Source organism: Aquarana catesbeiana, linkage group LG06 (genome assembly GCF_042186555.1).
Source record: "Aquarana catesbeiana isolate 2022-GZ linkage group LG06, ASM4218655v1, whole genome shotgun sequence".
NCBI classification, from domain to species: domain Eukaryota; kingdom Metazoa; phylum Chordata; class Amphibia; order Anura; family Ranidae; genus Aquarana; species Aquarana catesbeiana.
The window spans coordinates 325,719,474-325,743,769 of NC_133329.1; the positions used below are offsets into that span (position 1 = coordinate 325,719,474).

Genomic DNA, 24,296 nt, shown 5'->3' on the forward strand with positions numbered 1-24,296 from the left:
TACAGTAACATTTTTTTTTTCTTTTTGGAAAAAGGTTTAAAGAAAAAGTAAAGTATGGGCAAAGCTTTTTGTGGCCCTACTTCTCCTACGGATCACAGGAGTGCAGTCTGTTCTGCACTCCTGTGACCCGTTTTTAGCCGACAGCAGGCTAAAGTATGCTGTTGGATTATGTCACTCAGCCTGTCCAGGCTGGGGAAGGTTCCTGACTGTATAGTCAGGATCCACCCAGATTATTGGACCAGCAGATGGCTCAACCTCTCCCCCTCCACAGCCCAGCACTCCAGTGAGCGCTGGAGAGGCAGAGCAGAGAGCTGGTGACAGTCACTGGCTCTCTGCTCAGAGTGGAGGGGAGAACTGAGTAATCAGTGGTGTTTAATTGCTTAGTTCGAGTTGTTGTTTTTTGTAAGCCCCATACTTCTTTTTTAAGTTATATAATAAATAATGACCATTGCAAGCAACTCTGGCGGTGTTATAAGGTTACTTTCACCCCCCCCCCCCCATCTGTCATATTTGCTGGACAGATTGGCCTGTTACAGGAAGTTGAAAAATAACGGTTCTCCTGACAGGATCAACAGGTAAAACAACTCTGTAACAGGGGGACTTGCCCATAGTTACACTTTAAAGTAATATTAAACCTGTACATCAGTATGATTCTTTTCACCAAGCTTCTTGTAACTAACATATGTAAGATATTTTTTCTAGATTTTGACTTTAAACACTTATTTTTTTCTCTTGTGAACATTACAGTGTTGTGCAATCTCTCCAAACTTTTGGTTGGGGATGCACACAGCATAGTCGAGTGACCGTCTGCCTCCTCTTCCATATGATGCCTGTTGTGCTGTCGAAAAACATGCATTTCTCATAACCTTGGCATGCTGTTCCCACTCCCTCAGCCACTGTTATAGAAATCATTAGGGTATCTTCTTTGAGTTAAATCTTTTTTACTGCCTGTACATGTTGCCTCATGGAGCAAGATAAGATGCAGTCCTGTCTGAGAATCTGTACAATAGTGTGGCAACAATGGACCTACAGTGAGACCCTAGAAGGCACCTACAGTATATGTGGAAGTGAGCTTTCTGTCATTTCCAGAAAAGAAAGGTTTTTGACAAAAAGAGTCATTCAACACAGTTATAGTGAGCAGCATTCTACAACATTTAACTTTTTGGATCTAAGGTTTACAAACATTAAATTTACCTGTTGAATTGCCTTGCTGGACAAAGCATGGGTTCATTTTGAGACACCGAATTAGAAAAATAATCACATAACTACTTTTCTAAAGGTGAAAAGCAATGGCAACCTACATATTTCTCTCAATACAGGTCTCCTTATGTTAATAAATATGATATCTTATCCTTGGTTCTGAATTGTTTTTAGCCTGTTTAATTTGTTTAATTTACATGCAGAACTGATCAGCTTGGTTTGCATTTTCAATAGATGTAATTAATGGCAGCTTTTATATTTTTTCATGTACAGGTTTTCTTAAGTATGAAACATTTTTCAACTGAAAAGCATTCTTTGACTGTGAATTGGCAGTTACTGCTTTACAGCTATAATTACACATTTCCTTATCATGCACGCTGGGGAACTGGCACATTGAAACAATGCTGGTCTCCTTTACCCTCTTTAAGGCTCTATATGTGTACTGCAAAAACTAAAAAAATCAGATTTCATGTAAAAAAAAAAAAAAAAAAGCTGAATTTGAGGAAACTGTGAACGTGGTAAATAATACCGTTTCATAGTACTCTGGATATTTAATACAACTGGACTTGGGCAGCTATAAATACAATTTAATACACAAATGCATTAATTTAAAACATTTTTATTGTATTTTCAAAATGCAACTAGTGTAAGTTGCTAAACCTGACTTGATATCAGCCTGCTATAATCCCGTGTATAGTAGAACTGGGAGAGGGAAGATCACTGAGTTTTTTAGGCCTCATGCACACGAGACGCCAGTGCAAACTCTGCTGAACACATGTTTTTAAAAGCTGAAATCGGTATTTAGAAACGCCCGTTTTGCCGTGCTTGCATGCCGCGTTTAGCCGCGTTTGCGTCTAGAAGCCTTTGCAGAGCAGAGAATGACATTTTGCGACCCAAATTTGGGGCCCCGTACCTCGGGGCCACTTGGTGCTAGAAACCCCAAATTTGGTGTGCTAACACAGCGGAACTAGCACCACAACACATCCATTTTTGCGATTCCTAGCACTAAGTGGCCCTGAGATACGGGGGCCCCAAATTCGGGTCACAAAATGTCAAGCACTTCTGCAGCAGAGAATGACATTTTGTGACCCGAATTTGGGGCCCCATATCTCGAAGCCACTTGGTGCTAGGAACCCCCAATTTGGATATGTTATAGTGCTAGTCCAACTGTGTTAGCACACCATTTGGGGTTCCTAGTTCCAAGTGGCCCAGAGATATGGAGCCCCAAAGTCGGGTTGTAAAGAACACTTATAAACACAAACGCGGCTAAACACGGTACCGGCGTTTAGCCGCGTTTAGCCACGTTTGGCTTCTGAAACGTGGAAAACTTTTGCGTCTGAACCCATTTTTTTGCTTCTGGAAAAACTAGGTAAAACGTAACTGCCTAAAAACGCCAAAAAACAAGACTGTACATGGACACATAGAATAACATTGAATAGGTTCAGGGGCAGTTGAAAAAAGTGTTCAACTGCTTCTGAACGCGAGTTTAACAGCGTCTCATGTGCATGAGGCTTTATACTCCATTCACAAGCTAAAGGCAGAGAGGTGACCTAGATGTATTGCCTAATTCTAGTAGGGAGAAGTCAGGTTATAAACTTTAACTGCTGTCTGGGATATTCCCATTAACCTCAGGACTGCCCTGATAATTATACTCATTTTTGCCAGTTAAAATAAGTCCTATATATACATCTATTTATGTGTATTTACCTGTTTTCCTTGAGTTCCATTTTATGTCATTTTTTTTTTTTCAAAATGAAATTCACATCATCGTTATTATAACCCTATGTAGGTTACATGAATAATATATTTCTAACAACTCTAACTCTTTTGTTAAGGTTCTAAACACAAAACAATGCTTGAGGCGCGGAATGGTGCGGGTCCTATCAAATCCTACCCAAGGTCTGGATCTAGGCTAAAAATTCTGAATGGCAGCAAAGGTTCAGGATTACAGAACAAAACATTTCATTGTGAAATCTGTGATGTTCATGTCAATTCAGAAGTCCAGCTTAAACAGGTACAGAGTTCCCGTAATGTTTTTTTTTTTTTTTAACAAATTCAATATTAAAAAGATCCTGCACTATTCTGGGAATTTACACCCCCCCCCCCCCGTTCATAAGATCATGGTTTCATAATCAATAATAAATTTACTTTCCATTTTCTGCACACTGACTACTGCCAGACTACATTATTTGTGATGTCAGTCTTTGTTAACCTGTATTTTATTCTACTTGAGTCAATCTATGTTCATTTTATTTTTACTAACAAGACTTGTCTTGTATTATTTCAGCACATCTCCAGCAGAAGACACAAGGACAGAGTAGCAGGAAAGCCCATGAAGCCTAAATATAGTCCATATAACAAACTGCAACGCAGCCCGAGTATCTTAGCAGTAAGTAATACAAATCATTTATAAGGGAACAGTAGCACATTTCCAGTGAGCCTTATTTTGAGCCATTCAATTTTTTATATAGTAGAGTAGTTGTCAGGTTTTTTTTTATTGCTACCTGTGTACCTACTACTTCCTGTGTACCATAATTTCTCTTGGTGACCATAGAGTTTTCACATTTTCATCTATGGTTGCATATTTGCATTGCTGATCTCCTGAAGTCACTTCCTGTCTACATAAATGCAATTCAGGAGGTTTCCACGTGGTGACAACAGTGGACCATGCCTTTTCAATGTGTAATCTTTACCATAGATATACTAGTAATAAATATAAAAAAATATATACAATATAAAAATAGTAATAAATATAGTAGTATGACTGCAGGAACACAACTGGGTACAAATACACATACCCTACTCTACTCTTATTTATTTATGGTACTTGTATATCGCCCTTATTTTATGCAGGGCTTTACTTATACGTTCACCGGCCACTTTATTGGGTACACCTTGCTAGTACCGGGTTGAACCCCCTTTTGCCTTCAGAACTGCCTTAATTCTTCATGGCATAGATTCAACAAGGTGTTGGAAACATTCATCAGAGATTTTGATCCATATTGACATGATGGCATTACAAAGTTGCTGCAGATTTGTCGGCTGCACATCCATAATGCGAATCTCCCGTTCCACCACATCCCAAAGTGCTCTATTGGATTGAGCTCTGGTGACTGTGAAGGCCATTGGAGTACAGTGACCTCATTGTCCTGTTCAAGAAACCAGTGATGAGATGATTTGAGCTTTGTGACATGATGCAATATCCTACTGGAAGTAGCCATCAGAAGATGTGTATATTGTAGTCATAAAGGGATGGACATGGTCAGCAACAATACTCAGGTAGGCCGTGGCGTTTAAATGATGCTGAATTGGTACTAAGGGGCCCAAAGTATGCCAAGAAAATATCCCCCACACCATCACCCTGAACAGTTGATACAAGACAGGATGGATCCATGCTTTCATGTTGTTTATGCCAAATTCTGACCCTACCATCTGAATGTTGCAGCTGAAATTGAGACTCCTCAGACCAGGCAATGTTTTCCAATCTTCTATTGTCAAATTTTGGTGAGCCTGTGCGAATTGTAGCCTCAGTTTCCTGTTCCTAGCTCACAGGAGTGGCACCCGGTGTGGTCTTCTGCTGCTGTAGCCCATCTGCTTCAATGTGTTGTGTGTTCAGAGATGGTATTCTGCATACCTTGGTTGTAACGAGTAGTTATTTGAGTAAGACCCCTTTCATAGTGGGGCGGCAGGTCCATTAGCAGTAAAGCGCCACTAGTTTTAGCGGCACTTTACTGCTGTTTAAACTGCGCTTTTCAGCCGCTAACAGGGTGCTTTTTACCCCCAAGAAGGGGTTAAGAAGAGTACAAAAGCGCTTTTCAGGCGCTGCCCATTCATTTCAATGGGCAGGGGCAGCGCTCCTATACCGCCCCAAAGATACTGCTTGCAAGACTTTTTTCCTGTCCCACAAGTGCACCGCTCCAGTGTTAAAGAACTCAGGCTTTCACACTGGGGAGGCATGAGAGGCAGTTTTCAGGTGTTAAAGCAGTGTGATAGGGGTCTTACTGTTGCCTTTCTATCATCTCAAACCAATCTGCCCATTCTCCTCTGACATCAACAAGGCATTTTCATCCACACAACTGCCACTCACTGGGCATTTTCTCTTTTTCAGACCATTCTCTGCAAACCCTAGAGATGGTTATGTGTGAAAATCCGAGTAGATCAGCAGTTTTTTAAATACTCAGACCAGCCCGTCAGGCACCAACAACCATGCCATGTTTAAAGTCACTTAAATCCTCTTTCTTCCCCATTCTGATGCTTGGTTTGAACTTCAGCATGTTGTCTTCACCACGTCTATATGCCTAAATGCATTGAATTTCTGCCATGTGATTGGCTGATTAGTAATTTGTGTTACCAGGCAGTGGAACAGGTGTACCTAATAAAGTGGACAGTGAGTGTATATTGTACATTCATATCAGTCCCTGACCTCAAGGAGCTTACAATCTAAAGTTCCTAAGTCACATTCATTCATACATACATACATACATATACTAGGGCCAATTCAGACAGGAGACAATTAACCAGCATGTCTTTGGAGTGAGGTAGGAAACCCATGCAGACACAAGGAGAAAATGCAAACCCCAGGTAGGTAGTGCCGTGGTTGGGATTCAAACCACCGATCTGCGTGCTGCTAGGCAGAAGCTACTGTGCTGCCCACATGTTCATCTTTGAAAATCATGGTGATAATACTGACCTTATCTGAAGGAGGACTATAGTGAAAAAAGTTTGATGAATTTTTGCACCCTTATGCCGTGTACACATGACTGGACTTTTCGTCGGACTGAACTCCGAAGGACTTTTCGACAGAGTTCCGACCGAGTTCTAATGAAACGGACTTGCCTACATATGATCACACCAAAGTCCGATCGTTTCGAACGTGGTGACGTACGACCGGACTAGAATAAGGAAGTTCATAGCCAGTAGCCAATAGCTGCCCTTGCGTCCTTTTTTGTCCGTCGGACTAGCATACAGACGAACTGATTTTTCGATCGGACTCAAGTCCGTCGGAAAGATTTGAAACATATTCTATTTCTAAAGTCCGACAAATTTTTCGACAGAAAAGGTCAGATGAAGCCCACACAATTGACCGATGGATTTGTTCCGTCGGACCAATTCGGACGAAAAGTCCGGTCGTGTGTACACGGCATTAGCCAATTTCTTCCCCTTAGACTGCTGACTGGACAATGCAAGGACAATCCCTGTGCTCGCTCCTTTCTTCCTGTAAGCATGTTCCCTGTGTTAGGCTGACAGCACTTTGTAGGGCACATAGACACCTAATTGGCTCCTAGCAATTACCTTCTGGATTCTGATATCAAGATAGACAAAGGCCCCTTTTACACTGGGGTGGTTTGCAGGCGCTATTGTGCTGAAAATAGCGCCTCCAAACCGACCTGAAACTGCCACTGCTGTTTATCCAGTGTGAAAGCCCCGAGGGCTTTCACACTGGAGCGGTGCTCTGGCAGGAGAGAAAAAAAACTCCTGCAAACAGCATCTTTGGAGCGGTGAAGGAGCAGTGTATTCACCGCTCCTAAACCGCTCCTGCCCGAATACCGCCGCTAAAATGACGGTAAAGTGGTACTAAAAATAGCGCCGTTTTGCCGCCAACGCCCCCACACTGCCCCAGTGTGAAAGGGGCCTAAAGTATAAATACGTAACATACTGTATATAAAGTTTTTTTTTTTTTAATTAATATGTAACTGTGTTCATTTGTGTTTTTTAAACATCTAAAATGAAGTTTAGTTTTAACTGGATTAACTGAAAACTTAAAGGTAGTGCTGATTTTTTTTTTTAGAAAGCCTAGCATGCTTTCTGACATTAGGGTGCCCTGTAATTATTACTTTTTTTAAAATAAAATTAAGACTTTATGCAAATAGTTACAAGATATTATATATAAAGGAAAGTGTAGCGCTGGATATACAACAAACATTAAAAAAGAGGAAACCGCAGTGCACAGTGATTCACTAGTGGTAAAATAAATCAAAATCATACATATTGTCCATACATATTCCAATATAATGACAAGCTGGGGTGTTGAAAAAATTCCTGTGAAAATAGATGCGCGGCTATCCCCACCGCAAACCTCTATCACACTAAATATTAACGTGCTTTGTATTCATAAATCATATAGTGTCCATAAGTACAAATTAGTGAATTTGCTGTATAGATGAATCCATGACTTCCACCGCAATAGTCACCCGTCACCATAGAAAGATTAAAGGCTTACCAGACAGCCCTTAATAAAAGGCATGAAAACCTCCACTTTGGATGTTGTCCTTTCAGTGAATGGATCTCGTCCGGAAGTGATAAATAAGTGACTGCAGACGGTCATCCAATGCCTGAGCGTCTGGTTTTGTAGAGGTATACAAAACCAGACGCTCAGGCATTGTTTATGTATGTAACCATATATGTATGTATTCAGCTAAGTTATTCTAAATTACTTTATAGATTTGTTTCTCCTGAAGAAGCAGTTGCAGCCGCGAAACCGGTCGAGATAAAAAACTCCACACACATCCCCCCGTAAAAACTTTACGGGCTCCACTCGCTGTATTCAGTGTGGTATTTGTTTTTATGATTGTATGTAATTATCTTTTTTGTAATCTGATATTTTCAATTATTAAAATTTATATATATTTTTTTAGAACTGTGTAACTGCAATGTCATTATCTAGTACCGCAATAGTCCCATTTTTCAAATAATGGGGGTGCATACGTGAAGAGGCACTAGCAGCAATTGCCGTCACGTTTCCACCCTCACATCCCCTCTTACTTTGTACACCTAGCGCAAATTTTTCCTTTAGCCCGGGTTCACACCATAATTCGCTGCGGACCGCACAGGAGCGCTGTGCGTCCCTGTTCACCGTTTCAGGGACGAATCAGGGCCAATTCTATGCCTGAATTCGGCCCTGAAACGCAGCCAAAGACGCACAGCGTTTTTGTGCAGTGCGCACCGCAGCCGCCCCGGAGATATGTGAACCGGCTCCATAGGGAGCCAGTCACATTCTCCTGCTATGCGAATTAGATGTGCGGAAACGCACATCTAATTCGCATAGGTGTGAACCCGGGCTTAGAATTATTTTGTTTTTTAGTTACAAGATTTTATCAAACATTAATTGTTACAAGACGTTATCAAACTACAATTCACACTGTTGTATAATGTGTAAAAACAAAATTGCCAAAAGCCATTAGAGTTTGCCTTTATCCTAATAAATTTCATTTGATTTAGTTCATTTAAAACCACAAAAGTAGCTCTATGCAAGTGGTCATGACATAAAGGACTGAAAGTACTGACCTTCTTCTTTTTTTTGGAATATGTCTATTTAATATTTTGATGGGAAAGTTTTATCTAGATAGGATAGTGAGTCCTGTAGAGATGAAGAGTCTGAAAGTGTACACCTACTGTCATTTTGTCTGTTTAGATAACCCAAAGTGCTCTGCAGATCCTATGTCATGGTAGTATCATATGTTTGTTAAAACAATAAAGATTTTATATACGGTAAATAAGGAAAATAGAGAACTCAAATAGTTTAAATGACTAAACTTAAAAACATTAAAATAACACAGACTAAAACCATTATAGCTTTGCTGTACTGTGACTTCAAACTGAGCAGCACAAATCAGATTTGTATTACTCTTAGGGACTTGTCGTGAAATTGCAGTGGTTAAATCTGCTTCCTTTAATTAAATATTTGAAAAAACTTCAGTTCTAAACTCACATACTGTAGCTCAGGAGTACATATAGATGCATGGATTTTTCTGAATTTGTACAAAGGAAAGGCTGAGCTGGCCTGCAGAGCCCACAACCCCCTATGAACTGAAGTAATTAAAATAAAAACGGTGACATTTTTCTGACAAGGTTATATTTTTCTATGGGCAGTAAAAGACTATTAATTAAATCTGCGCCCTTCCCAATAGCAAAATATTTCACGAAAGCAAAAATATGTTCCGTGACTGATAACGGAATAGTAGGCTAATAGTAGTGTAATCATGATAGAGATCAGCATAGTATTAATAACCTTGCCTATATACTGTAGATTAACATTTTTACAACCTTATTTTTTGTACATGGGACAGCCAAAGCTGATTATTAAGTATGCAACAGTTGCTTACTGCTTAGTTGTGTTATGCCTTGTTGACCACCGTATCCCACTGAAAATGGGATCTCTTAAACCTGTTCACAGTTTGGCAAATGTAACATTCCAAAGCTAAAGGTTCCAGGTTTTTTTGTTTTTTTTTGTCCAAGAATAATCATGCTTTTCTCAAATAGTCATAATTTTTTGCATACACATATGGACAGTTGAAAAGTCTTTATCACATACAGTGGTTAGATGTTCTTTGTCCACTAGTATGGAGTTCTCTGAAATGTAGGCTCTCTTTGACACCAGTGCTGCCTCTCTTCTTCAATCCTCCTATGTAGCAAAACAGCTAGCATTCTGAACACTTTCGCCTTCCCCTCATTTGTGACCACATATAGCATGTGGGTCATTCTATGTGTCTGTATTTAAACCCCATTTTCACTCTACTCTTGGTTTGGTTAGTTATATCAGGTGTACTTTTGGAGGGAGGATTTGAAAAGAGAAGCAAATTTAAAAGGATTCTGAAAATAAGTTAAAGCAGTTGTCCAGTCTAATGTTCAAAAATTAAAAGTCAGCAGCTACAAAAACTTTAGCTGCTGACTTTTAATAATAAGACACTCACCTTCCCGGGATCCAGCAATGTCCTTACCCGACTGGTTTCTTCACCGGGCTTCAAACCCTGGTGCCGATTTGCTAAATGTGGGCAACCAGCTGTGACTGCTTGTGGCTTCACAGCCAGCTGCTTACTGTGCATGTGCAAATTGTGCTGCGCTATTTAATTGGCCCTGCAGCTTTCTGCGGCAATCTGACCGGAAGTGGCCCAGGTACCCGGTCCCTCCAAAAATACGATGTCCCAAATGTTAAGGAGAGGGGGTGTAGGAGGAAGAGCAGAACTTCCCCTTTTGGGTGAAGTTCCGCTTTACTTTGTTGACATTTGACTGCTGCAGCTAGAAAGCATTTAAAAGAGCAGTGAAACAGTGCCCAGATCATGAACGCTAAAATGTTTACAGTACATTACACATTCTGAGCAAGTAGGTAAGGCATTCTAAAACAAGCCATCATTCATCTCTGTATCTGTTAGCAATGTGAGGAAATGAATTTTCAGAACTTAGGCACTGTGTTCTGTTAAGGCAGGGACCTCCAAACTACGGCCCTCCAGCTGTTGCGGAACTACACATACACTTTTTGCTGTGATCTTTGAGGATCGTTGAGAATTAATAACTTTATAATAAAAGGCGCTAAAAATGTAAAATTTAACCTTTGTTTAAAATCTCCACCCTTCCCTAACCACCTTGATACATTCATCTGTGTCACCATTACCCACTGCAAACAAGTCCTTACTTCCTCTAATGGCTACTGCTTTCTGCGCCATCTGCAGCCCAGTTGGTAAAAGTACCAGGCTGACTGCGCCTGCACAGCCTATGTCCCATAGACTTGATTGGGCCATTGTTCCTGCAGTATTAGTACAGGACATTGAAGTCTATGGTACTTTATTGCACAGAGGCAGGCAGTCACAGATAAAAGTACTAAAGAGGCTAGGAAGTGGGCCAGTGAGATCTTTAAACAAAGGTGATCTGTTACTTTCAAGCAACTGTCATCACTTAGCTGAAATTAAAAAAAAAAACTGCACAGAAAAGAAGGCTTTTAATAACTGATTGTCCTGCTTCCTGTGCCAGAAATCATCCCTTCATTGAAGAGATACACTGCTTGAAGAATTTTCTGCATCCAACACTTCCTGGTGTGTCAAATGCCTGGTCTACCACCATGCACAGTAATTCCATGCACCAGCTCCCACATCCCTACTGTGTCCTGTAGTGTTTTAGGGGTTGGCAAATGGAACCACAGATCTTAGTGGGGGATCAGGAATCTGACACACACCAAATTGTGCAGAACAATCTTCAGACAGGAAGATTCTTCCAAAAAGAAATAATAAGCAACATCAACAGACAGGTATTAAAAGACTACTTTTCCAAGCAGCTTTGATTTCAGTTGGGTGCCAACAGAGTGCCTGTAAGATTTAACAGCTTTACAGCCCAACCTATTCAACCACAACCATTAGGGATTGGGTGACAGGTGTAATATTTATAACAAGAATTCTGACACAACCTAATGAAAAAAAATCTACAGTGGCTTAAGGGAAACGTAAAAATACCAAGCTTTGCTTTGGATAGCCTGGCATGGATGCAGCCAGGCAGCAAAACAGAAAATGTATAGAAAAAAAGTGCAGCGCTACAAATTATACAGTATATAATAAAGTGCAAAGTGCATTCAAGTACAAAAGTAATAAAAGTGCTGTGCATTACAGTGAGAAATTCATCTAGTGGCAAAATCACTTCAAAAAAGTGTATGCACATACGCTATTATGCATATACAGTGCTAATTGCAAAGTATTCCAAAAAGTCCTCAAAAAGAGAGTAATTCAAAACCAGTCCTTTGGATAAGTGAAAAAAGGTGGTTGCAAATAGTTGGTACACAATAAAAAAAAAAACGGTCCATACATATGTTGGAATATCAGCTGAAAATAGAGTGTGAGAATATCCAGGAAAACGCCCAGAAAGATCACTCCACCACATAGGATAAAGTGCAATAAAATGTATTAAAATAAAAAGAAGCTATACTAACTATACCTGCTCTATGCAAGGATATTGCATAGAGCGCTGTCTTACCTCCCCCCCCCCCCCCCCCGGCGCTGTCCACTCCTCCTGGCTTCCGAGTGTCCTCTTAGCAAGTCGTGTGAGGCACCCGTGCAGGCGTTCTTCTGAGCCAGGCTGTGTGACTGACAGCAGCAATAGCCAAAGGCTCCCACTGCTCTCAGAGTCTCCTATGAGAAGGGGAAGAGAAGAAGAGCGGGGCAGATGGCCACAGAGCTGGATCGTGAGAGGACTCAGGTAAGTATTTAAGGAATGGAGGGGGCTTGACAAGTATTAGAAGGTTTTTTTACAGGAAAAAACCTTTTGTGTTATGAACCATTTTTATCTGAGTTACTTAGCTCTGGGGTAAAGTGCTTTGCAAAGTGCAACTTCCCTTGCAAAGTGAGCAGCCTATTTGCTTTTAGTAAATCAACCCCAGTGTTTCTACACCTGCATTATTTGGCCCTGTGGTGGCCCTTTATCATTTGTTATGTGGCCCTTTGTATTCTAGTCTGACTCTATGCAATCTTTACAAAGTTGGAATTTCCCTTTAAGTACACTTTTTTAAACTAGCAGAGCAGTATTTCTGGTCTAGCAGTGATGGTAGTTGGAGCAGTGGTACTCAGTAACGTTAATAGGCAGATGCTGTACTTTTATATATGATGGAGTTGATATTACTTATCTGATTGTATTGTGTAAAATGTTACTTAAGGTGCTCTTACCTAAATTGAAAATACATTAACTAATGCGTTTCATACTGGCCTGCAATTTGTTTAAGACATACTCTTGATAGACTTTCCACTGCATTTGGGAGCAAAAATATGTTCTATATTGTGCAGCTACAGCAAAGGAATATATAATAGCCACTCCTCCATGCTCTCGGCAGGGGTCAAGTGCTCCAATCAGCAACCCGCTGCACCGAACCTTGTTCTAAAAGAAAATGAAAAAAAGATGCAATCAGCCTTATAATATAGGAGGGCATGCTGAAAGAGCTTCTGCAATTTAGGAATAAAGTAAAGGTCTTTAAAAGCACGGAAAGACTGCACTTCTCAAGTGCAAGCACCTCTGTCGTTTGCAATGTACATTCAGTTTTAGCCTGGCAGTTCACTGCTTGAGGAGGGAGAATATTACGCTTACATACAATTCATTCTGGTCATGAACTCTTTCGCTAATGCTTCTCACTTGTTGATGGCCTCATTCATTCCACAGAGAAAAATGTTTTTCACATCTACATTGGTCATGGACAAATATACGTTTTTCTAAAAAGTAAATATGACTTACACCACCAAGACCTCTGTTCAAAATGATCATGCCTGCTTTAAAGTGCAGGCAAAGACCAACCTTTTTTTAGTTTTGGATCCTATCATTTTTTTTTTCTTTTTTGTCTGTGCCCTGTTGGAGAGATTTTCATTTACTTCCTATCCTTACCCAAAGTCAGGGGAAATCCTCTTTTAGACAGTTGTCACCCGCACAGATGTCCCCACTGGAAAACTTTCTCTCCCTTCTTGTTCTGGTGACAGCTGGAAAATTGTCACTTTCTGTCCCAGCGAGAAAGCTTACCAAGTCAAAAAGGCTACATCTCTCCAGTGGGGACACAGGGAACAATGAAAACTTGACTTGATCTTGATCTTTTCAAACTTTGGTTTTCATTATACTTCAAAGGCAAGGTAATGTATACAGTAAAACCTTGGATTGAGAGCATAATTCGTTCCGGAAACATGCTTGTAATCCAAAGCACTTGTTTATCAAAGCGAATTTCCCCATAAGAAATAATGGAAACTCAGATGATTCGTTCCACAACCATTTATTCATAGGTCGTTCAGTTTATAGCCTATATAAAAAGAGTCTATATAAAAAGGTCATAGCAAGGTTGTGTAACCATAAAATGTCCATTTACAAATGGCAGCCTCCACAAGGGGATTAGAAGCAAAATTCAGCAGGAGTTACAGAATATAAGAGAGAAGAGAGGCGCCTTTAAGTGTAGCACTATGGTTACATTTAATAAAGGTACAACATTTAGCAACTCACATGGTTGATGATTAAAACTGGCACATCTAAGTATGCAGGCACCCGGGGTAAAGCTGTCCACACCGCCGGCTCTCACCGCTGTCAATCTGCAATCGTGACCGGGAAGACTACCCTGCAGTAGAAAAGTGAGGCTTGAAGAGCTTGTGGAGCGCAGCGTGGATTGGATGACGTTGATGGTGGTGAGGAGGATGGCCTATGTGGACAGCTTTACCCCAGATGCCTGCATACTTAGATGTGCCTGTTTTAATCATCAACCATGTGAGTTGCTAAATGTTATACCTTCATTGAATGTAACCATATTGCCACATGTACTCAATTGTGATATGACGCTACTTGTATATCAAGACATCGCTTGTATATCAAGTCAAAATTTATGAACAAATTTTGCTTGTCTTGCAAAACGCTCTCAAACCAAGTTACTCTCAAACCAAGGTTTTACCGTATGTCTTTTCAGGTCTTATTTAGATATATACAGTATTGTGCAAAAGTTTTAGGCAAGTGTGAAGAAATGCTGTAAAGTAAGAATGCATTCAAAAATATATATTTTATTTGTTTATTTTGATCAATGGACAAAATGCAAAGTGAGCAAACTGAAGAAAAATCTAAATCAAAATCAATATTTGGTGTGACTACCCTTTGGCTTCAAACTAGCATCAATTCTTTCACTTGCATACTTAGTACACTTGCACACTTTGGGGTTGATTTATTAAAGGCAAATAAGACTGTGCACTTTGCAAGAGCAGTTGCTCCAGAGCTTAGTAAATGAGGTAAAGCTTCACTTTGCAAAGAATCATGTGCAAGGAAAATGTGAAACACAGTATTTTTGCTAGCACGCGATTGGATGATGGAAGTCAGCAGAGCTTCTGCCCATTTACTAAGCTCTAGAGCAACTGCACTTGCAGAGTGCAACTGCACTTTGCAAAGTGCACAGTCTGTTTGCCGTTAGTAAATCAACCTTTTTGCATCTGCTGATCATGGGTGCAATGCTTTACAGGTTGCTAACAAAAGAAATAATAAATGCATATTTTTTAAATGTGAACTTATATTTTAAGCATGGTCCTGATCATCAAGGCCAGCACTTAAATGGGAATATTAAGCATTTTTGTTTACAAAAGTTTTTATTTGGATGATCAATAATATAAACTCAGTATAATGCAAATGGGATTACTAGAGTAATCCCAGAGGAAGTCATGAGATTTGTGATGAAACCGGTAGGAGGCGCCTGATTGTCTGACGTGTGGGAAGCAGGAAGTGATCTGGAGAGGAGGCAGAGGATAGATTGAACGCTGAGAAACGGGGCTGCAGATCCGGGATTCAGGTGACCCTATCCCCCCCTCACCACCACAGCATTACAGCACTTTAGAAGAATTCTGTTACTATGTAAATGTGAGTTGTATGAACTTTGAGTTTTTTAAGATTAAACATTTTTTAGACGGTATCACACTATTGTATGCCTCTATCATTCTTCCTATGTGGCATATGCGAGGAGGCTTATTGGAAGTGACCAGGAGAAAACTGGTATCCTCTTAAAGCTAGGCTATTATCAGGAGCAGGAGGTGACCAGGGAGGAGTACCAGCACACAGTAGCCAGTATACTTATAGGAGATAGAAGGATGGTCCAGGATATCTGCTGAAAACATCTTTTGGCTTATTTTCTAAGCCCTTAAGGTGAGGGTACAACTGAAGGGGGAGGAGTGCACATTGCATGAAGACACCTTATCACTTTATATGGACTGTGTTGATTATATTTATATCATTATGGACTGTGTGTGATTCACGGAGCACAAGCACTTTACATTATGACTGGATTATTAATTTACGAGCACTTTATATTATGATTGGATTATTTTGTAATTCACTGTTTTATGTTACACATATTATCCAGATTATTTTACAGCTTAGGTTGTATTGATTGTTGGTTAGGAGTAGCGCGGCACATTTTTATATATCAATTTGAATTCCCTAGGGCCTTTGGTATATCCTTTAATATTTATATTATTTCTTATTGCATGTGCAAGGGTCTCAATCGCTAGCACGAATAAAAGTAGGAATAGAGGGCAACCCTGTCTAGTGCCTCTACTTAAAGGGAACAATTCAGAGTTATTGCCTGGAAGTTTAATTATTGTTTGGGGGGAATGATAAAGGGTGTTAAAGCCATGTATAAATGTATCTGAGATGCCAAATTTGGGGAGTAAATGACTGAGATAAGACCAGTTCACACTGTCAAAGGCCTTGTGGATGTCAAGGCTAAGTAGACAAACTGGGCGAGAGTGAAGTTTAGCATCCTGAATGATGTTTGTGACCAACCTGATATTGTCTACTATTTGTCTGCCTGGGATGAAGCCATGGTCTGTATGAATCAAGGTCGTGACAACTGCTGCTAGTCTATCTGCCAACAGTCTACCAAAAATGTTTAAATCATTATTAAGAACGAAAAGGGGGGCAAAAATTTTTGTGGGCGGGTATGGTCTTTAAGTGGTTTTGGTAGTAGGGATTGAATAGCCAAGAGCATTTCCTCAGGGAAGTGGTTATCTTGTAAGGTATGGTTGAATAATTTGGTTAATTTGGGTACTAATAGGGATGCACATTTTTTGTAATAATAAGTAGTGAAACCATCAGGGCCTGGGGCAGTGGATGTTTTGAGAGATTTAATTATATTTATTTTTTCTAGGTCTGTACAAGGATCTTTAAGGGAGGCAATTTGTTGACTGGAAAGAGTTGGAAGTTGAAAAGAGTTGGTCTAGAGAAGAGGTTTTTATAGAAAGTTGAAAATATTTCTAGAACCTCGTGAGGATGAGTAACCAAGTTACCTATTTGATCACGTAATTTATAAACATGGGGTGGTTTATGTTCTTGATTTAGTTTCCTTGCGAACATGGCAGAAGTGGAATTGCCATGTAACATAAATTTGGCTTTTGGAGAATCCAAAAGATTTTTCAGTGTCAGCTGATAAGATTGTGTCTAGTGCTTGACGCTTAGTTTGTATTTGCTGGGTTAGATCATGGAAGGGTGATTGATTTAGTTTGTTGTAAAGATTGTCAAGGTCTCTTGTGAGGCATTTAATATCAGTAAGTCTGCTCTTGTTTTTGGCTGGTGCTATGCTAATTAAGTGACCTCTCAATACAGCTTTGTGTGCCAACCAAAGTGAGGTGGGGAGTATATCATCAGTTGTATTGTTAGTGAAATATTCTTCAATGTGCGTAGTTATCTGTTGAAGGTTGGAGGGATCTGTTAAAAGAGAGTCATTCAAGCACCAATTAAACGGGGTAGCGGCTAAACCAATATGAGAGGTATCAAAAGAAACTATATTGTGGTCAGACCATGGGCATGAGTAAATGTGTACCTTGGAGGAGTTGGCTAGTAGTATTGGAGTACTGAATATGTAGTCCAACGGAGCGTAACAGTCGTAAGGGTGAGAGTAATAAATATATGCCTTCACCCCATTGTTATGGGCTCTCCAAGAGTCTATCAATTGAAATTTAAGAGAGTAATTCATTGGTTTAGAAAAGGCTCTTGACACTCTGCTTCTGTCAAGAACTGGGTGTGCAAACAAGTTGAGATCACCTCCCAATATTATGTGTGGGGAGTTGTAGCAGTCTAGGGTTTCAAAGAACCTTATAAAAAATGAGGATTGTGAGTAATTTGGGGCGTACACTGAGGCGATTGTCAGTGAGCAACTGTTTATAGTCCCCTTTAAAATTATGAACCAGCTGTCCACATCTTTATAGATATTTTGAATGTCAAAAATTATAGAGTTGCGAATAAAGGTGGCTACACCACGGGATTTGGTAGCAAAAGTAGTATAATGGAACTGGCTGTAAGTTTTATCAAAATACTGTGGGTGATTTGCAGATAAAAAGTGAGTTTCTTGTAAAAGAATTATGTCTGCACCCAATCTTTTGTAATGCCGGAATGCTTCTTTACGTTTGTGTGGGGAATTAAATCCTTGAACATTGTGTGAAAATATTCTAAGACCCATTGATAAGGGGGAAATACAAGCTAAATTTAGTATATATCTATGGGGTTAACCAATGGGTATAAAAATCAGAACTTGATTGTTCAATATAGTATAGGATGTACAGACAGTTCCACCACAATAAAAATCACATACATTTTGTAGTATGAAAAGTAGTATCAGTAAACAATGTATAAATGAATAGTACATAACATTCGTTATGGGTAGATATGAGTGAGATGATGACTTGGGTCTTCCAATGAGCAATTTATATATAAATCATGCCATAAGGGCACAAAAATAATAAAAATGAAAAACTAGGGGGTCAAGTGATGTCATGTGACTTGACCATGCATAGTGAACAAGAGGACAATGGGGTCCGGTGCACCATCCCAATGTATGAGGATGCAGCACCAGGCTGCGAGAGTAAATAGGAGGACAAACCAGCGACGGCGGATGTGCCAAGCACAAGTAGAATTATTAAGATTTAAATGTGCATGTTTATAAAGAATATCTGAACTCTACTCGAAGAACTAAGGTATTTTTAAATTTTTTAGAAATCAATAACAAAGCAGAAACTGAACAATATTGAAAACCTAAGATTCTTTAAAGATGGTCCTCATGTACTTCCAAGTATTTACTTCCAAGTAATCAATGACGGTATTTGTGGTATGTATATGGCACTAGTTTACATATATTGACTGCAAGATGACCCCAAATATTTCAATGTAAAAACAAAAGTCGTGTGTAGGGCTAAAATCAAAAGTATGGGGTCATAGTCAGGACTTAATCCATAGTAGGTGATTGGATGACAAGAAAAAGTCAAAGCGACCTCATTGTCTTTGTCACTGTAGTCTTGGGAAGATAATTAAAGGTATATATATATATATATATATATATATATATATATATATATATATATATATATATATATTTAAGTGATCTAAGTTTTTAAAAGATTTCTCACTTGTTAAGGCATACTTGCCTTATAGAAGGAAGGTAGAAAGTCAACCTGTCAAGATCACTACTTGCCATCTGTTGGTGTAGATTACAACTTAAAAAACTGGTAGAATGCCAAACGAATTGAGAGGATGAACAAATAACTAGTAAACTTGGGAATGATTATGTTGCTTGATCCTGGAAGGATTGACGCCATCTTCTTTGGTCTCTTTGATTGCGATGTGATGATGGAGTGGACCAAATGGGAGATGATCTTGGGGTAGTAGGAGGTCAATTTGATGCCGGAATGCCGGAAAGCTAGGTCTAGCAGACCTAGCTTGACCAGACATTCGTCTCCTTCTATTATGTTGTATACTGTGTATGTAGAGCCATTATGCATCACAGAGCGCTTGAATGAGAAGCCCCAGCGATATTTAATTCTTGCTGCCTACAGTATAGAAGTAACTTCCTTCATTCTGCGTCCCATGTCTAGTGTAGCAGGAGATATGTCTGGGTATATTTGAACCCTGATGCCATCTAATTCTATGTTGGATGTATTCCTGGATGCACGCATGATATCTTCTTTGGTAAGAAAATCTTTCATGCACGATTACATTGCGAGATGGTTTATCAGGTGTTGGTTTTGGGTGAAGCGCCCTATGGATCCTGTCGCAAGTAAAGGCAGAACATTGGTTTATCAGGAAGGTTGTCGAGGAGTTTAGAGATAGCTGGTATGGGATCAGTAACAGACTCAGGGATTTCACGTACCCTTATATTGTTACGGCGATTTCTATCATCTAAATTTTCAACCTGGGCCTGCATGAATGAGAAGTTATCTGCCGGCATTTTATAGTCTTTCCCGAGATAATTGTGAGCCAGAGATAGTTCATCATGTTTTGTCTCAAGAATGTCAGTGCGACCCCCTATAGTTGCAATCTCCTGGGGGAGAGCATTTGTGGATTTATGCAGTTTAAGCTGTATCTCATCTACCAGCTTTTCATATATCGCACACAGGCTGGTGTCTAAATCTGCTTTAGATAGCAGTGGATTGTACTCACATTCTCTTGGATGATGTGATGGAGTGTGTTCAGGCGTGGAGCTGCATGAGGCCGCAGGGGAGCCGGCACCATTTTGGGTCATCTTTGCCAGTGATTTCTTAGTGCTGAGCAAGTAGTTGGTGAGTGAGTGCCTGGAGTGGCGACTGTGGCTCTTCTTGCCCATTGGCATCATCCGTATTGCTGACCAAGAACAAGCTATTTATGTACTGCATGGTATGTGGCGCTAATAGCACACAGGATCTAATGTACCCTCAAACACTCTGAGCTGAGCTAGGTAAAAGGGCACATGACCAGGTGGGCTGGAATGATAAGAGACGAGAATTTTAATGAGTGTAGATTATAGGAATAAGGTCAGAAGGGGAGAGACAGTTGGTAAAGTCAAAGGACCATTCTGGTATTTGCTAGGGATCGAGTCAAGGACTGATTGCACCTTTTCTTTCCATTTTATAACCATGTTTGACTATTTAAATAAAAAAAAATTCTAGCCTATAACAGGGTCAGGGGCCACATTTGAAGTTCCTAAACTTTTGATAACAGATCCTTCCCTTTGTATGCTGTCACACATTGGAAAAATAATGTCTTATGATAAACACTAGCCACGTCTTTGGCTTTCACTTTCCTGCGGTACTCTTTGAAAGCAACTATACAGGACTGGCATATTTGATTATATATCCTGACCTTAGGAGTGCTCAGCTGTGTCTGTTTGTTAGAACATTTAGTCTAGTGTGAACTCTGAATCCTGGCTTTATCACATCATCATATATTAACATGCTCAGTAATGGCAGGTTATGGCAGAGGGCAACAGATAGAAGAACCGCATAAACCCTCCGCAATTATAGAAGAAAAGGGCCCATCTTCCTACTTCAGCACCTTTTCAGACAGGTCAGAAAGAAGCCATAATTAAATTCAAGGTCCCATTCATTTCTGCTGTTTGCTAGGTGAGGTTATTTTAATCAACGCTATATCATGAAAGTGGCAGATCCTTGAGGTGTGTGAAATTAACAAACAGTGATTCGCATCATTTGGAGGACTGAGTTCTTAAAAGATGATCTGAGAGCAGTGAGCAATCACTACTGAGTCACCCTGTATCATGCCTTGTAATTCCTAGCAGTGTGATAGGCAGCTGTCAGGCTGAGCACACAGCTTCCAGAATGGCCTAGGTTTTTATAGTCCAGCATACAACATGAACAATGAATCATCAAAAAAGAACCCTTTGGAGTTAAACTGAAAAAAAAAAATGAATCGGACCCATCGCATATAATTTAGGCTGTATCACCAAAGCACCACAGATGGAAGCATTACTCAACCCTCTTATGACCAGTTTGAGGAAGTCAGGGCTGCCTTGGTGGAAACAGCTGAAGGAAAAAGCTCAGGAACTAGTGACCCTTGAAAAGATAGATTCCAGAAATCTTCTTTCACTACTGATTTTATTTTTTTATATCAACTCCCTCACCGGGGTCTGTGGTTTCTTGTTGTAAAGAAACATGTATTAAATGTAGCTGCAAAAGGGGACATCTGAGGTCATCTCATGTGACTGATTCTAACCAATGAGGAGCCAGTGGGTGGAAGTAAAGCAAGTGTAGATAGGCAGATTTCCATCCCCTACTGAATGCTGGGGCAGCCATGAATACCACCAGCCCTCAATTAGTGTCCTGCATTTCCATGGTGCTGGTGGCTGGCCTGCCTCCACCATGGAAAGACTTGGCGCTGTTCGGCACCCCTGACAAGCCCATACAGCACCTCAGAGTGCCATTGTACCCCAGTTGAGAAATGCTGATTTAACCCTTTACAAACACAGCCCAGCACCAGTATTCCACACTTTTGGGTATTTGGAATGCCTGCTCCCCTCTACACTCTGTGGTTTCTCCCACTGGCTCATATTCTACTATAAGACAATGGAGCCAATGGAAGCAGCCACTACGTGCAGTGGGGGAAATGGGTATTGGATCCATTAGGCGGGTCAAATGCTTGCAGCAGCTGCCAAGGAGAGAAGAAGCAGCATATCAACAAATGCTCTACCAGAAAGTATAGTGCCTCTTCTATTACAGGATTTCAAAGGACAGGAATGGGAAAACTGGAAGGTTGCATATGGAAGCAATTTATCTGCCTAAAACTATCAAACAAATCCTGTATGAAGAGAAGTTTCTTGGATGCCATTGTCAACATCCATTAAAAAATACTTCTTGACCGGCTATTTCTGGCTTCTATACCTTCTGAGGGGAGGACAGTATTGGCAAAACTCATATAATCTCAGTATAGGTTTCAGTTAAAATGCCACTTATTCTTTAAAGCAGAGTTCCATGATCCAGTGATGCGGCCGCCCAAAGCCTGGGTTCTCTTTCCCGCCTCTCCCTGGCATTGGTATAACCAGTATGGGCACCCGGCTGTGACAGCTTGTAGCTTCACAGCTGGGTGCGAGTTGCGCTGCAAGTCATGAATGGCCAGGCAATCTTCTGGGACCTATGACATGTCCCTGAAGATTTCAGGAAGGGAGGGGGAGATGAGGAGTCGCCTAGGGGCGGCCCGAGCAGAAGTGGGAGATGAGTACCTGTCAAAACTAGGTACCCACTCCCCCCCAAAAAAATGACATGCCAAATGTGGTACTTTTGGGTTGAACTCCGCTTTAACCAAATCACATTTCATGTTATTTCATATAAGCTGTATATACAATGTTTAGTTCACTTCAGTTGTAAATTATTAAAAAAGAACAAATATACTTCTAAAAATGCAGTGAACATTAATTAAGTTAATCATTTTCAGTGTTATATTCAGCAAGTAATAATTGCTTCATTTAAAAGCTGTAATTAAATATTGTAGTTTAACAACATTTAGATTGCACGTAGCATTTTATTAGACTATGGGTCACAGACAGCTAATTTTGTACCTAAAACGTGATGAAAAAAATGTGGAAACTAATTTATTTTTATGTTCTGTCTTTATGTTTTCAAGAAAAGAACACACTGAAGACTGTATAATATATTCATTTTATTCTAGACCAGCATTTGACAACCATAATTAAAGTAGTTGTAAACCCTCGTCCTATGCATTAAGGTGAAAACACTTCTGTCACTGACCAGGCCCCCAGCCCAGCCCCCCCCTCCTTTTACTTACCTGAGCCCGTTCGTTTCCAAACCGGAGACACGCAGACCCTCTCTGGCCAGGGTCTCGGCTCTTGATTGGATAGATTGATAGCAGCGCAGCCATTGGCTCCCGCTGCTGCAAATCAAATCCAATGACATGGGCGCTGGGGGGTGGGGCCGAGTCCGGCATTCTGTGTCTATGGGCGCAAATCCTGGACTTGGGAGCCCGCACAGTAACCCCCAGGGAGAGCGCTTCTCCTAGGGGGTTTTCTGATGTAGGGAGGAGCTGCGTGCGCCATTGAGGGACCCCAGAAGACAACGATTGGGGCCAGTAAAACGAACTGCACAATGGAGGTAAGTATGATATGTTTGTTATTTTAAAAAAAAAACAAAAAAAAAAAAGTTTACAACCCCTTTAAGTACTAGCTCCCTAAAATATAAAAATATAAATAAACTTTTTTTTTATCAATTTTGGATAGAATAGAGACAGATTCATCCTCTCTGTTTGTCCCATTTACTGTAATCACTGAGAGTCAAAGTGAAAGAAATGCCCAATTTTTGGGTTGTCATCATAACAGGAATAGAGGATAAATCTTCCAATAGGGGCACTAGTTCTGGAGATCCTGGTTACACCAAGGAATTCCATCACTTTGGATGGATTTCTTCTCACTTCCTGTATTGGCCATGGGGTAAATCTCCCCAATGGGACACAGATAAAAAATTAAAAAAAAACACCCAATAGGGGTAAAACCCTCCTTTACTCTATCCAAAATGAAAAAAAGGTTCTACTTTAGCTCTTTAATTTGCAATTTATGGTTGTAGCATCAGTTGTGTACTTATTGAATCATGGTTCAGAGGCCTGCTAATGTCCCCTGACCATGAACTTAAAGAATTTGTAACATTTTATATTGCTGATATGTGCCTACTGTGCCATGTACTTTTATGAAAAAGCATTCTGTTCACTTTGTATTGTTTCCTTTGTGTGAAATCCCTGGTGTTCCTGCCAGTCCCTCCGCTTTCTAAAAAATTGACCACACTTGGCATAAGAGCACAGCGTAGTCAGTTTTCTGGATGTACTGAGAACTCAGCCTACTCTCCTCCAATGATCATACTTGTTCTGACACCCCTAATCCTCCTAACCCGCTGTATAATATATATATACAGTGGGTAAAATAAGTATCGGACATGTCACCCCTTTTCTAGGTAAATATTTCTAAAGGTGCTATTGACATGAAATGTTCACCACATGTCGTTAACAACCCATGCAATCCATACATACAAAGAAACCAAAATAAATACGTTCAGAAATTAAGTTATGTGTAATAAAATGGAATGACA

The 24,296-nt window shown here is 40.2% G+C and overlaps 1 protein-coding gene across 4 annotated transcripts in view; it reads left to right on the top strand.

The window, feature by feature from the left end:
* ZNF385B (zinc finger protein 385B) overlaps window positions 1-24,296 on the top strand; it is an 849,407-nt gene that overhangs the window by 821,180 nt on the left and 3,931 nt on the right. For all 4 annotated transcript variants that reach the window (XM_073633753.1, XM_073633754.1, XM_073633757.1 and 1 more), the window contains 2 exons: window positions 3,036-3,214; window positions 3,488-3,589. In XM_073633753.1, coding sequence (XP_073489854.1) covers window positions 3,036-3,214; window positions 3,488-3,589 — 281 coding nt within the window. The remainder of the gene's footprint in view (window positions 1-3,035; window positions 3,215-3,487; window positions 3,590-24,296) is intronic.